Source organism: Cololabis saira, chromosome 2 (genome assembly GCF_033807715.1).
Source record: "Cololabis saira isolate AMF1-May2022 chromosome 2, fColSai1.1, whole genome shotgun sequence".
In the NCBI taxonomy this organism is placed as follows: Eukaryota; Metazoa; Chordata; class Actinopteri; order Beloniformes; family Belonidae; genus Cololabis; species Cololabis saira.
In genome coordinates, this window is record NC_084588.1 from 1041171 (window position 1) to 1054826 (window position 13656).

The 13656-nt window shown below is 43.9% G+C and overlaps 1 protein-coding gene across 1 annotated transcript in view; it reads left to right on the plus strand.

The window, feature by feature from the left end:
- The window catches only part of vps35 (VPS35 retromer complex component), a 73016-nt gene that overhangs the window by 30159 nt on the left and 29201 nt on the right, over positions 1–13656 (plus strand). The window contains exon 5 of the mRNA XM_061735697.1: positions 13336–13518. Within this exon, the coding sequence (XP_061591681.1) occupies positions 13336–13518 (183 nt within the window). The remainder of the gene's footprint in view (positions 1–13335; positions 13519–13656) is intronic.

Genomic DNA, 13656 nt, shown 5'->3' on the forward strand with positions numbered 1-13656 from the left:
TTGCAGCAGATGGGTCTCCTGCAATGCTCAGAAATTAGTAGAGCTGGGTATCATCACTGACCTCCCGATACGATACGATTCCGATACACTAGGTCCCAAGACGATACGATTTCCGATACGATACAATTCGATACGATATCGATATTCTGGTTACAATAAGGGAATAACATGATCCTTCCACTCGCCACGTCCGGCCAGAGAAACCCCACCCTGTCTGGTGAAAAGAAGCAGCCTGCTCACTCCTCAAGTAAGGAGGAGACTTGAGCTCAGTGCAGGGCCTCCCGGGGTTGGTAGATGGAGCAATGCCCAGGACTGACTTAGGTAGGAGCACTGGGTGATAAAATGGGGGAAAAAATCGGGATAAAAAAAAAAAAAAAAAATTATTCTTTTTTTTTTAAATCGATACTTGGATTTATGTATCGATAATCGTTCCTACACATGCATATCGATAAAATATCGATATATCGATATTTTTAACCCACCCCTAGAAATGAGCGTCAGAAGATTCTGTGCTCGGCATGATCTGAGGAGAAAAAGACTATATCAGATGCAGAGCTGGAGAGTGTTTTGATTCAATCTATTTATGAGTTTTTTATTCAGATGCCCACAGTATATTGCAAATATACACACTGCATGCGACGCGAGCGTCAGCGTCAAAAACTGTTCGGCCGTAAGGTCGTAAGGTCTGCGTTGGTGTAACGCGGAACCATAAATCAGCCTTTTAAAAGGAGAGTCTCAGCTGTCAATCAAAAGAACGTGGTGGAACGTGGGGCCGATCGCGTTCAGTGTGGACAGAGCGCGTCCGATTCCACGCAGTGCGACGCGACAGTCGGACGCTCGCATGCAGTTAGGACAGGCTGTTAGGGAGCCGTAGCCTAATTTTTGTTGACCGCTTTGTACTGAACACTGATCACCCCGATCACGTTTGCAGTGTACACGTTTAAAACCCATTAAGCATGTCGGAAGGCCGTTGTGGCTGAGTTTTGTCATTAAACGCCATAAAACTTCTGTCGGACTCAGTGTGCTTCTCTGTCAGCAGCGCGTCATGCAAATATACAGGAACTAACAATAAACTCTCAAGCGGCTCTTAAAAGTACAGGAAAGCCGCAATACCGGCTATCTGTCTTCACTGGGGGTGCATGCTGGAGAAGGTCGGGTTGGAAGAACCTGAGAGAGCTCCATCAGCCATACCATGAATTCCGGCGTCAGGTAAAGTTTGTGCTGCAGTGCAATTTATACATATAATGGTAATCACGTGGATACCTCACGCGTGGGACTAAATTAATTCTTCCAACCCAACCTTCTCCAGCATGCACCCCCAGTGACACAGATAGCCGGTCATGAACTTTCGGCCATGATGGTCCCGTCTGTCACGGGATTACACATTTACTGTCAGTGTTTGCTATATAATATATAATATTTGCAATATACTGTGGACATCTGAATAAAAACCTCATAAATAGGTTGAATCAAAGTGCTCTCCAGCTCTGCGTCTGATATACGTCTTTTTCTCCTCAGATCATGCCGAGCACAGAATCTTCTGACGCTCATTTCTGAGCATTGCAGGAGACACATCTGCTGCAACGTGCAGGAAATGTGTTTATGCGTCAAACTGCTGTGGAACAAGTCCTTGATCAATCTTTAAAAAATAATCCTTAATCTGTTGTTCCAGCGCCGCCATGGTAGCCATTGTTACCCGAACTGCAGCGTACAGAGCCATTTCCGGGTCACGTAACCCGACAAATTAAATATTAAAATCAAATTCAGTCCTGTGGCCCGTTTTTCGATTTCGTATTTTTGATCTGTGCCTAAAATTGAAATATGAAAAACCAAACGTTTTTCCGTTTTTTGTGTTATAATAAAAAACAAATAACAAAATAACCAGTCACTTTTTCATGTTTTGGTTTTTGATTGCGAATTGAAAATGGAAAGAATGAATGATACACGGATTGGGCTGTAACCCACTTTTAAAAAAATCTTTTCTACATGAAATAGCCAATTTAAATAAAGGCTTTTTATATTTGCAGAAGAGTGCCTTGGATTTTTCTTGTTTTTTAACATCTATATCCTTCTTAAATTTTGATAAATATTGTTTTGCAGGGTAGAATTTGTGTATCAATTTAAAAGAAATCTCTTTGACTTTATTTGTTAGAAAGAATGTTTGTGGTAACGACCAAACTTTTGTCCACTCAATATCTGTCACAAAATTGAGCCGATAAAATGTGGCTGATGGGATGTAAGTTAATCCATCCTGAAACAAGGCTCTTACATTGGCATTGGGAAGCTTAGCAGATGAGAAGCAAACACTACCAAGAGAAGACTGACCCATCAGGAGTTGATGATGGTTGTTGTCCTGGTACCCCGGTCCTGGTCCTGGTACCCTGGTCCTCCAAGAGAAGACTGACCCATCAGGAGGGTTGATGATAGAGGAGGAGAACTGCAGGAGCAGCTGAATAACATGCACAGTCCAGAAGGAATAGCATCAAACACGACTGAAAACTCTCTAGCTGTTATTGGTACATTATATCTCAGTAGAAATTCAGAGTAATTATACAACAACTCATCTTTTTTGAACAATTGACTGACTAAAACAATTCCATTGTCAAACCATTTATCCAAAAATAATGTTTTGTTTTTGTAAACAATATTACAGTTATTCCAAATGAAGCAATTGTGCGGAGAGAAATTGTGTTTGTAAATCAATGTCCATGCTAAGAGAACCTGTTGATGGAAATGAGAAAGTTTTAGTGGTATTTTTGGAATGCTATAATTACAGAGCAGCAGGAAATTAAGGCCACCTAAATTTGAGAATACGTGGTGAGAAATAAAATTCCAAATAGATGTGAAGTTTTCCAAATACTTTTTGATCCAATTTATCTTGAGGTTATTATTAAGTGTGCCAAAATCAATAAAATTCAAACCACCTTTGTCATAGGAGCTTAAAGTGACAGATTTTCGTAAGTAGTGGGTTTTGTTTTTCCATAAAAACTTGTGTAATATTTTGTCAATTGATTTCCAGGTTGTGTTATCAACATGCAAGGATTGAGCAGCAGGTTAGACGTGGGATTCCTTCAGCCTTAATAGGATTGAAGTTTGCAGAGCATCTGGAGTGCTCGTTTTTAGTGATTTAACTGCCGAGGTGGATGTTAGTTTCTCACAGGGATTCCATGAATTGAAGCTGCCTGACAGTCTTTTAACATTGTTGTGCAACTCAGGTAGCTAAGCTGATTAGTTATCCAAGGCTATTAATGAATATTGTTATTAATAATTAATAAAGTTGACTATTTATCAAATCGTATTATCAAAATGATAATAATTCTCGTCGGGGCACCACCGCCGGGCCTTACTCCAGAGGGATTCGATAACTAAACAGCAGAAAATCAGTCTCATATGATTTGAATTATCCTGCATAACAGCAAATCCTGCTACCACTTACAGGATAACAGTTGAAGGCGTGATATCCGAACACTAGGCTCTGCTTAAACAAATCAATTTGTGACCAAATCTTGCATGAAATAACAACAACCACTCATTAAAAATCAATCAGGATTTATTTACATACAGGTGTCAAAAGATGATAAACGCAACACCCCAAATAAACCTGATGGCAGAACTTAAGTATTATAAAACAATTAATTAACTAGGAAAACAACAATCAATAGAAATGAAATGAAAGTTAAATGCATGGAATGGGAAAAAGAAATCAAAGCAATAATAAAAATGATGATAAAGAACACAATAATGATAACGTACAGTAATACGCATACAGTAATCTCATTAAACATAAGTTCAGCTTTACACCGTTCCAACTGACTGATCGCCCAAACGCCACCTCACGTCTCCTCTGGATTCTGGATCTGGGCTGCGGGCTCTGTCGGTGGTGACCGGGTTCCTGCCGGGGGTTCCCGGTGTCGGAGAGGTCCGGTTCAGCTTTGACCCCACCGCCGATCGCTTCCTGCGGGGATGCTCCGATAGCGAGCGGTCCCTCAGTCTCTGTCCTGCTCCTACTTCAAAAAGAAAAGGGCAACAGTTGCTGCAGCGGCGCCTCACGCCGGCTCTCTGGTCCTGACCGCGGCCTCAACACCGGCCTCGTTGTGCACGGGGGGCGGTTCCTCCCTCGGAACGTCGGCTCACGTCCCGTGTGTGTCGCCGGGCTGCGGGAGGGGTTCGCGGGTCCAAGGCTGGAGCTTCTACGGCGGTTTCTGGCGGAGCAGTCGTCCTGGACGGCACGGTCCCTGGTGTGGGGAAAGTGCTCAAAGGAAGAAAGGAGTTAGCAGACAGAGAGAGTTGAGAGCGCCGCGCTCTGGTATCGGATTTTACGCCCGGCCTGTTAATGCAGGTCCGGAACGGCTCCCCCCCCGCCCCAGGCTCTCGGGGAGTAGATGCGGCAGCGGCTGCACCGTCGGCAGGAACCTCCGTTCGGTCCGCTGGCTGAAGGAGAGAGAGTGAGCGCTGGGCAGGAAGGGGGCTTTGAGTTCTGCGGGCTGCGTGATGTCACCAACCCCTGGCAAGTGATTGGGTGCTTCCCGCTTTTTGGCTTGGGGGTGGGTTTTACTGTGAGGGACAGTCCCCCCCTTCAGGGCTCGCTTCCTGGGGCTCCACTGCGTCTGAAACCCCCCTGGTGTCGTAACCCCAGGGGGTCTGTTCTCTGGTCCCTTTGCGTTGTCTTTTCCTTTGTTCCTCCAGGTCTGGCGGGAACCCTGCTGGGTTTGTGGGGGCTATACTGCGCCTGACCCCCCTCCTAGGTGTCGTAAACCCAGGGGTCTGTTCTCTGGTCTGGAGTCATGCAGTCATAAAAAACTCTGGCCCCAGGACGAAACCAAAGTCTTGCTTTCACTTGGAATTCATAATCCTGAAATGTTCATACATTTTATAAGTTCAGAGTTCACATGGGCGACGCACAACAACATGCAAGAGTTTGCATTTATTAAGATTAAGGGAAAGTCCAGAGGCGATTGAAAAAGACTGAATACAGTTGATTTCTACTGATACTCGAGAAGCATCTGCTAGTTGACTTATTATATGGATATTTCTTTGTTAGTGACAACCATACCCTTTAAAGAGCTGAGTTTGATATGTGAATTAAGGAGTTGAGCAGAAAGGAGAAAAAGATACACTGATAGGGGGCACCCCTGCCTAACTCCACTTTTCAAAGAAGTACCACTAGCAAGTTTTATAGAACTATTACTATTAGAATATAATGTGTGAACTGCATTGCAAAAGGATTGACCAAAGCCAAATTTAATCAAGGCAGTAATAATAAAATCATGTTCCAAGAAGTTAAAAGCTTTATAGAAATCCCAAAAAAGAATAAAACTGTCATCCTGCACAAATTCAGGGTAATCCATTATATCTAAAATTAATCTTATTTGAAATATGACGATTCTGCATAAATCCAGATTGACTCTTATCAATAACAGTATGTAAAACATGTTTTACTCTATTTGCAAGAATCAGTGCTAGTATCTTATAATCGTTATTCAATAAGGAAATTGGTCGCCATTTATGTAAAAGTAAAGGGTCTTTTCTTGGTTTGGGAATCGGGGTGATTAGTCCCTGACATAAAGTAGGAGTGAGTGAAACCTATCAATGCTTTCATTGAAGACTTGTAAAAGAAATGGGGCTAAGCTGTCAGAGAATTGTTTGTACAGTTTTGCCGTCTGTCCCAGGAGACTTGTTCACTTTTAGATACTTTATTGCATCTGTGACTTCATTCAGAGAAATTTCCCTGTCACAAAATTCACTATCGGCTTATCTCAACTGTGCAAACATCCTTATATGCGAGTTAGATGAAGTCTTCTAAAAGGCCACCTATCCATGCAATTATCAAACACAACATTAAAGTCTCCACCAAAGATTATTAAAGAATCTGGATATTTGGATAACCAGTAGAGTAAACGCTCTCCCAACCTGTCTAAATAGATGTTATTCTCTGTTTGACAATTTAATCCATACACATTTACTAAAATATAGTTTGCAGCCTCAAGTATCAAAATAATATGACTATTTTTATAACAGTCAGAGATCAAAACTTTTCCATTAAATCTGTTTTTCCGTGTGCAAACACCACAAATCATCTCCCCACTGCAACTTCCAGAAACACTTATCTTGTTCAATGGAGTGGGACTCTTGTATAAAGCAAAACTCTGTGCTAAACTGCTTACAAAACAGGTCTCCACTTCAACTCAAACAGGGATGGATGTGTGATCTGACACTGATGTGATGTTAATTCCAGAGCACAGCTTAAGCCTGATTTAAGGTTCTGCGTTAAACCAACGCAGAGCCTACGCCGTTGCCGTGACGCCGTCGTGAACCCTTCGGACTTCTCCGTCACTCCATTTCTCCGCAGTGCAGTACCCCCCCAGAGCACTAGGGGGTTGCGTTCTTTTCCGGAGAAAAGAAAAGGCGACTCATGCTCGAAAACCCTCCAATGTGGCTGAATTACAACAATTTTATTGTTATCGTCGTCTCTAGTTGTTTCTTTGTTTAGCTTCCCGCTTTTCCAGTCACAGTGAACAATGGCGACCGAGAGAGAACCGGAACCGGAAATGCGTTGCTACCAAGCAAACCAATCACAGTCCTCTCGGTCTGCGTGGGGTCTGCGTCGCCTCAACGCGTAGTTACGTTTTTTTGGGATGTGCAGGTCAGGCTAAGGCGTAGCTACGGAGAGACTCCCGCGTACCCTACGGCGTAGGCTCTGCGTTGATTTAACGCAGATCAGAATGGGCTTACTCACTGGCCCAACCACATTACTCACTGGCCCAACCACATTACTCACTGGCCCAACCACATTACTCACTGGCCCAACCACATTACTCACTGGCCCAACCACATTACTCACTGGCCCAACCACATTACTCACTGGCCCAACCACATTACTCACTCATTAAAGCCCCTTTCACAGAGAGTGCGCAAAGTGCAGACCGCTGCCGGCTTTCCCATTCATTGTGTATTTGCTGCCGCGGTGCAACAGTGGACCGCTCTGCCGCCGAGCTCGGCGGCACGCAAGAGTCGAATTGAGCATTTTTTTTTTTCTCCCGCACTTGTAAAACATTTGCGGAGAAGGAATCTCTGCGGACCCCACGTGATCACGATCACATCTCGGTTGAGGATGCTGAATTCACGATATTTATTCAGCAACTGCGTCGGAAGGAATTTCCATCCATCATGGAAATATTAGACATTTTTGCATCTGACATTTTTCCAAACCTCAATAAACTACTTCGAGTCATCAGCCTTCCCATGACTTCTTGTAGTGTTGAGAATGTTCTCCACTGCAGGTCGGATTAAAACGGACCTCAGGGCATCCATGAGTACTAACCATCTCAACAACTTGTTCCTCTTGTCCTTTGAAAAGGAGCTTTGTGACTCTTTGGACTATGATGATCATCTCTGTATACAACGCTAAACCCAGGCGTCTGCGCCTTGTTTTATAAGCCATGAAAACAACAGAGGTATAGCCTGTTTTTATACTCAGCCTAATTGTGTTGTTCATTAGCCGTATAGGCCATAAATAAAAAGCTACATTTTTATTTTAAATGTAGATGCAGATTTTCATGCACGGGAGCTAAATTTCATGTTATTGTACACGGCTGATTTAATATAAATGAAGGAATATGTTTAAAACTCTTTCCCTTGCGGCCTGCTGGTCCGTAGTGTTTCCTCCCTCCGTGTTTTTCCAAGTCAGGTTTTTATAGTTTTTTGATTCTTGTTTTAAGCTCTGGTTCTTGTATCCTGTTTAGCAGCGCTTTTTGTTTGTTTGAGTAAATAAATCAGTATTTTTGGGAAACTCCTGCCTCCTGGTCTCTCCTGCATTTGGGTCCTCATATACCATTTCCTGATAAAATAGTGGCAAATAGGCTACTGGCCTATATAGCCAGGTTTTCATGCTCTGCTGGGTGAGCATGTTGTGTTTAACTGTCATAAAGCATTTGTAATGCAGATTACAAAGTAAAATTGACGCTCCCTTTTAATCTGTCTGTTTGCCATGTTTTCTGCTTAAAAGTCAGCTTTTTCTTTGACAATATGGCCCACCCATTTTTGTCCTGGCCCACCCAAAAAAATATTTCTGCCTACCACACTGGTAAACGGAGCAGATACATTTTTTTTCTTTAAAACTTTTCTCGGAATTCTGAGATGAAAACTCAATAGAAGTAGTTGCCAGGTTCGCTATTGTCAGCGGTTTTCACGCATAACTTGACCACTCCGGTTTGAAGCAGCCGCCTCTACTTAAGCCTGAGTTATGGTTCTGCGTCAAAACGAGGCCGTGCCGTAGGGTACGCGTCGACGCTTACCCTACGGCGTAGCCCACGCCGTCGCTGACGTCACCTCCCAAAAATTGTAACTACGCGTCAAGGCGACGCAGACCAAACGCAGACGGAGAGGGCTGTGATTGGTTCACTTGGTAGCAACGCATTTCCGGTTTGAAGCAGTCGTGAACTTTCAGTGCTCTTTTCTTCGTGTATGTGTGATTTTTGTTTTTTTTTTGTTTTGTTTATTTTTTTTTGCAAATAGTTGTCCTTATTTCTTTGATTCACTGTGACTGCGGGAAAGTCGGATAAACCATTCAGGAAAAGATCGCGACCCCCTAGCGGTCACGGGGGAACTGCACCGCGGTGAAATGGAGCGACGGAGAAGTCCGAAGGTTCACGACGACGTCACGGTGATGGCGTGTGTTCTGCGTCGATTTAACCCAGAACCTTAATTCAGGCTTTAGTCAACGACCGCACTGCTACAATATGCTAATAGACGAGCTAAACGTGGAAAAACGGGAACACGATCTGGCAACCTGGTTTTACTAACAATAATTTCCTCACTTTCCTCAGCTTTTAAAGCGCTGGACAAAAACCTGAACTCATACCACTATTGCAGTATTGTAGAAAAATACAACTCTTTGAGCTTCTGACTTTTTTTTGTTGTTTTTATTATGCCAAAGTTTGTTAACTTTATAAGATACTGCACGGTTTAGCTCCCCACCCCTAAATCAAACTGTCAATGGTTGAAAGACAGTCACATTACTTATGTTGTCATTAAGGTTTGATAATTTCTCTCTGGTTGGCTATAAGCACTGGTCTGTCCTACAGGTGAATTTATCATTATAAATCTAAATTATTAATGAATTTCTGGAGGTTGAGTCTGATATATAATAAAAAAAATGTATGATTAGTAGTATCATTATTATGCTCGGGTATTGGTAAGAAGTCGTGGGTATTTCATAGATTTTGTGAGATCAGGTTTTTTTTGTGGTTTTGTTAACTGGTAAAATAAAAATTTTCACTCAATTATTGATCCAAAAGATTACGTATTTATTTACAGAGTCACAGCACACAGGCCGGGATTTTAACCTGTGACCGCAGGAGGACTGTGTCCTCAATATATGAGCCGCTGCTTAACCCACTGCGCCACCGAGCAGCCGTTGAGTTCCATATTTAACGTTTTAATTTTTCTAGTAATAATGTCAGATGAAGCGTTCCAAACCAAAAAGAGTGACCCTTCTGGTATATCTGTCCTTTTGCCTTGAACAGGCTGTGTGCTGCAAAATGTGCTGCAAGGCTGGGGCCGCTTTTCCCGCGCTGCCCTGCGGATGTGACGTCACATGACGCTGCATGCGCGTTCTCCCCGTTCTCCCGTGCCGGCTTCGCTGTTGGCTGCAGTACGGCCGTCGTGGCGAAGGGTGGTGCTAGAGAGTCTCATTTCTAAAAAGGAGCCTCATGCTCCTTTAAACTCTGAGCAGCTCAAGAACGGGAAAATCAATATTGTTTACATGTGTCATACATTAAACAAAAAAATAATAATATGGGTCAAGCCTGAGCTTATTTTGTCCTCCTTCTACATTAAGATAAAAGAGAAAAAAAAAACTAAATGAAATAGAAGTAAAATAGATATAATGGTAATTAAAGCTGCAAGCAGCGATGAACGGGCCCTCGCACTCACAGCCACCGGCCCCCCATAAGCATATCAGAAATGACACCACCCACGACTTCCTATGTCAAACCATTCAAAAGTTATAGCAGAAAATCGGGACAACCAATCAGAAGAAGGGGCGGGGCTAATTAAGGCCAAAGAAGCTCAAGGACTCATTACAGAGTCCCATGACACCACCCACGACTCTCTATGTCAAAAAATTAAAGTGTTATAGCAGGAAATAGGGACAACCAATCAGAAGAAGGGGCGGGGCTAATTTTCACCAATTATGGTCATGGACTCAATACCGACTCCCATGACACCACCCACGACTCTCTATGTCAAAACAATCAAAAGTTATGGCAGGAAATAGGGACAACCAATCAGAAGAAGGGGCGGGCCCAATTTTCACCAATTATGGTCAAGTACTCAATACCGAGTCCGATGACACCACCCAGGACTCTTTGTCAAACCATTCAAAAGTTATGGCAGAGAATAGTATTCTAGGGGGCGCTGTTGAGCCGTTAGGCCACGCCCATTAATGCAAACCATGAAATATCAAAATTATCGCCAGGCCTGGCTTGCATGCCAAATTTGGTGCCTTTTGGAGAACTATCAAATATGGACAAATCAGATGAAGGGGTGGCGCGCCTTATGGCGTCTAGCGTCGCCACGGTAACACTTTTGAAAGAGAAAAGTAATGCGCATAGTCGCAGGATGGAGACGCACATTTTGATGTGTAACATATCTGGGTGCACGTTACGGTTCGGGCCGTATTAATTGCCGAAGAAATGGCATACATTGCGCCAAAATTACACAATTAATTCAAAATGGCTGACTTCCTGTTCGGTTTGGGCCATGGCGCCAAGAGACTTTTCTTTAAGTTGCGACATGATATAAGTGTGTACCGATTTTCGTGCATGTACGTCAAACCGTATTGTGGGGCTTGAGGCACAAAGTTTTCCGGGGGGCGCTGTTGAGCCATTTTGCCACGCCCATTAATGCAAACCATGAAATATCAAATTTATCGCCAGGCCTGCCTGGCATGCAAAATTTGGTGCCTTTTGGGGAACTATCAAATATGGACCAATCAGATGAAGGGGGGTGCGCCTTATGGCGTCTAGCGTCGCCACGGTAACACTTTTGAAAGAGAAAAGTAATGCGCGTAGTCGAAAGATGGAGATGCACATTTTGATGTATAACACATCTGGGTTCACGATACGGTTCGGGCCGTATTAATTCTCGAAGGAATGGCATATATTGCTCCAAAATCAGGGATTAATTCAGAATGTTCAAAATGGCCGACTTCCTGTTCGGTTTCGGCCATGGCGCCAAGAGACTTTTCTTTAAGTAGCGACATGATACAGATGTGTACCGATTTTCGTTCATGTACGTCAAACCGTATTATGGGGCTTGAGGCGCAAAGTTTTTTCTGTCTGAACCAATCAGATGAAGGGTGGGCTCGCATTTTGGCGTCTAGCGTCGCCACGGTAACGCTTTTGAAAGAGAAAAGTAATGCGTGGTGTCGGAGGATGGAGACGCACATTTTGATGTATAACAGCCTGTCCTAACTGCATGCGAGCGTCCGACTGTCGCGCCGCACTGCGTGGCATCGGACGCGCTCTGTCCACACTGAACGCGTTATCGGCCCCACGTTCTACCACGTTGTTTTGATTGACAGCGGAGACTCGCCTTTTAAAATGCTGATTTATGGTTCCGCGTTACACTAACGCAGACCTGGCGTAGGGTACGCGGCGCACTCACCGAACGGTGCGTGTCGATTTTACGCGGAACCATAAATCTCCCTTTATTCACCCGCCCGAGACTCGCCTTTTATTCGCCCCACCAACCGCCCGTGCGCTCCCTTTGCAGCTCCCTGTCCATCTCCCCCCAGCCAGCTGCCACTTTATTGAGGTTTTTGTAGTGAAATAGTTTTTGTAGTGAAATGAGGAGGAATCATAGAGATAACTTCTCATTTCAACTAACTGGATCAGCCGTTCCTCATCATGACTGTTTCCTGCAGCGCTTTCAACCGACTTTTAACGCAGGCGGCAGGAAGAAAATAGAAGCAGGTCTACCGTCCGACCAAAGTGGGGAAAAAAACGAACAAAATAACGGAGTGTGGTGACGCAATCACACAGCGAACAGCTGGAGTGACCGGCGTGTTCGTGGTGGCAGCAAACATGTGAGCATGTCAGATCATTACTGGGATGTGGGAAAAAAGCAGAGGACACGAGAAATGACCAAATAGGTACCAGATCTTGTTGGATCCTGCACAAATTAAGCCCTAATAAGATTAAGATAAGATTCTTATTATATCTTATTATTTTATCAGAACCTTCCAGCTCCTTGGCGATCTCCCTCCAGCCAGCTGCCACTTTATTGAGGTTCTTGTATTGAAATGACTGTTTCCTACAGCGCTTTCAACTTTTTTTTTCAACTTTCAACCGGCTTTCAAAGCGAGCGACGGGAAGAAAATAGAAGCAGGGCGTGCGACAAAAGTCCAGCTCAAAACTGGAACTGTTTTTGACGCTGACGCTCGCTCGCGTCGCATGCAGTGTGGACACGGTGTAACACACCTGGGTGCACATTACGGTTCGGGCCGTATTAACTGCCGAAGGAATGGCATAAATTGCGCCAAAATTACACAATTAATTAAAAATGGCCGACTTCCTGTTTGGTTTCGGGCATTACGCCAAGAGACTTTTCTTTAAGTTGCGCCATGATACAGGTGTGTACCGATTTTCGTGCATGTACGTCAAATCGTATCGTGGGGCTTGAGGCACAAAGTTTTCAAGGGGGCGCTGTTGAGCCATTTTGCCACGCCCATGAAGGCAAACCATGAAATATCAAATTTTTCGCCAGGCCTGGCTTGCATGCAAAATTTGGTGACTTTTTGGGCACGTTTAGGGGGGCAAAAAGGCCTTCCTTTTTGTCAGAACAATAAGAAGAAGAATTCCTGCAAATACAATAGGGCCTTCGCACTGCAAGTGCTCGGGCCCTAATAATGATAATTATAACAGCAACAATAATAATGATACTTAGGTTTATAATTCTGTTTCATATTTACTAATAATATTATATCTAAATCTAGTGTTTTGGCTCCCAGCTGCTGTGGCTATGAGTGCTGGAATCTCCTGCTCACAGGTGCCCCCTGGTGGTTGTTTAGCTACACTGCAGCCTCTTATGACCCCCTCCCCCCCTAATAAGAGACGTGATTCACACTTGAATCACGTGAGAATCATGCGTGAATACGTAAATATGAAAGCAGGACCATCTGTATGTACTCCTAAATGTCCTCTTAAAATCAGGACTTGTCCCTGTTGCCTCTCGGTACTAGTATGACGGTAAAATGGGTTGAATTTGTGGAGCTAGAACTCTCTTTTCTCATTCCTGGCAGATGTTAATTGTCGTGCTTCCCCCTCTCTCCAGCTATCTTCTGATTACAGTGGGTGTGGTGTACGTTCGCTCCTTCCCTCAGTCTCGCAAGGACATTCTGAAGGACTTGGTTGAGATGTGTCGAGGTGTTCAGCACCCACTCAGAGGTCTCTTCCTCAGGAATTATCTGCTGCAGTGCACGCGCAATATACTTCCTGATGACGGAGAGCAGCCCGAGTAAGCCAGCAAGCTTTTCTCTCCTTCACTGCTGTACCTTTCTAGTTCAGAAAGTAATGAAATTGTAACTCTCATCAGAAACAACCAACTTTTAGTTGATATAAAAAAATCTGCTTAATTTTGTGGTCGGGTGAGGGT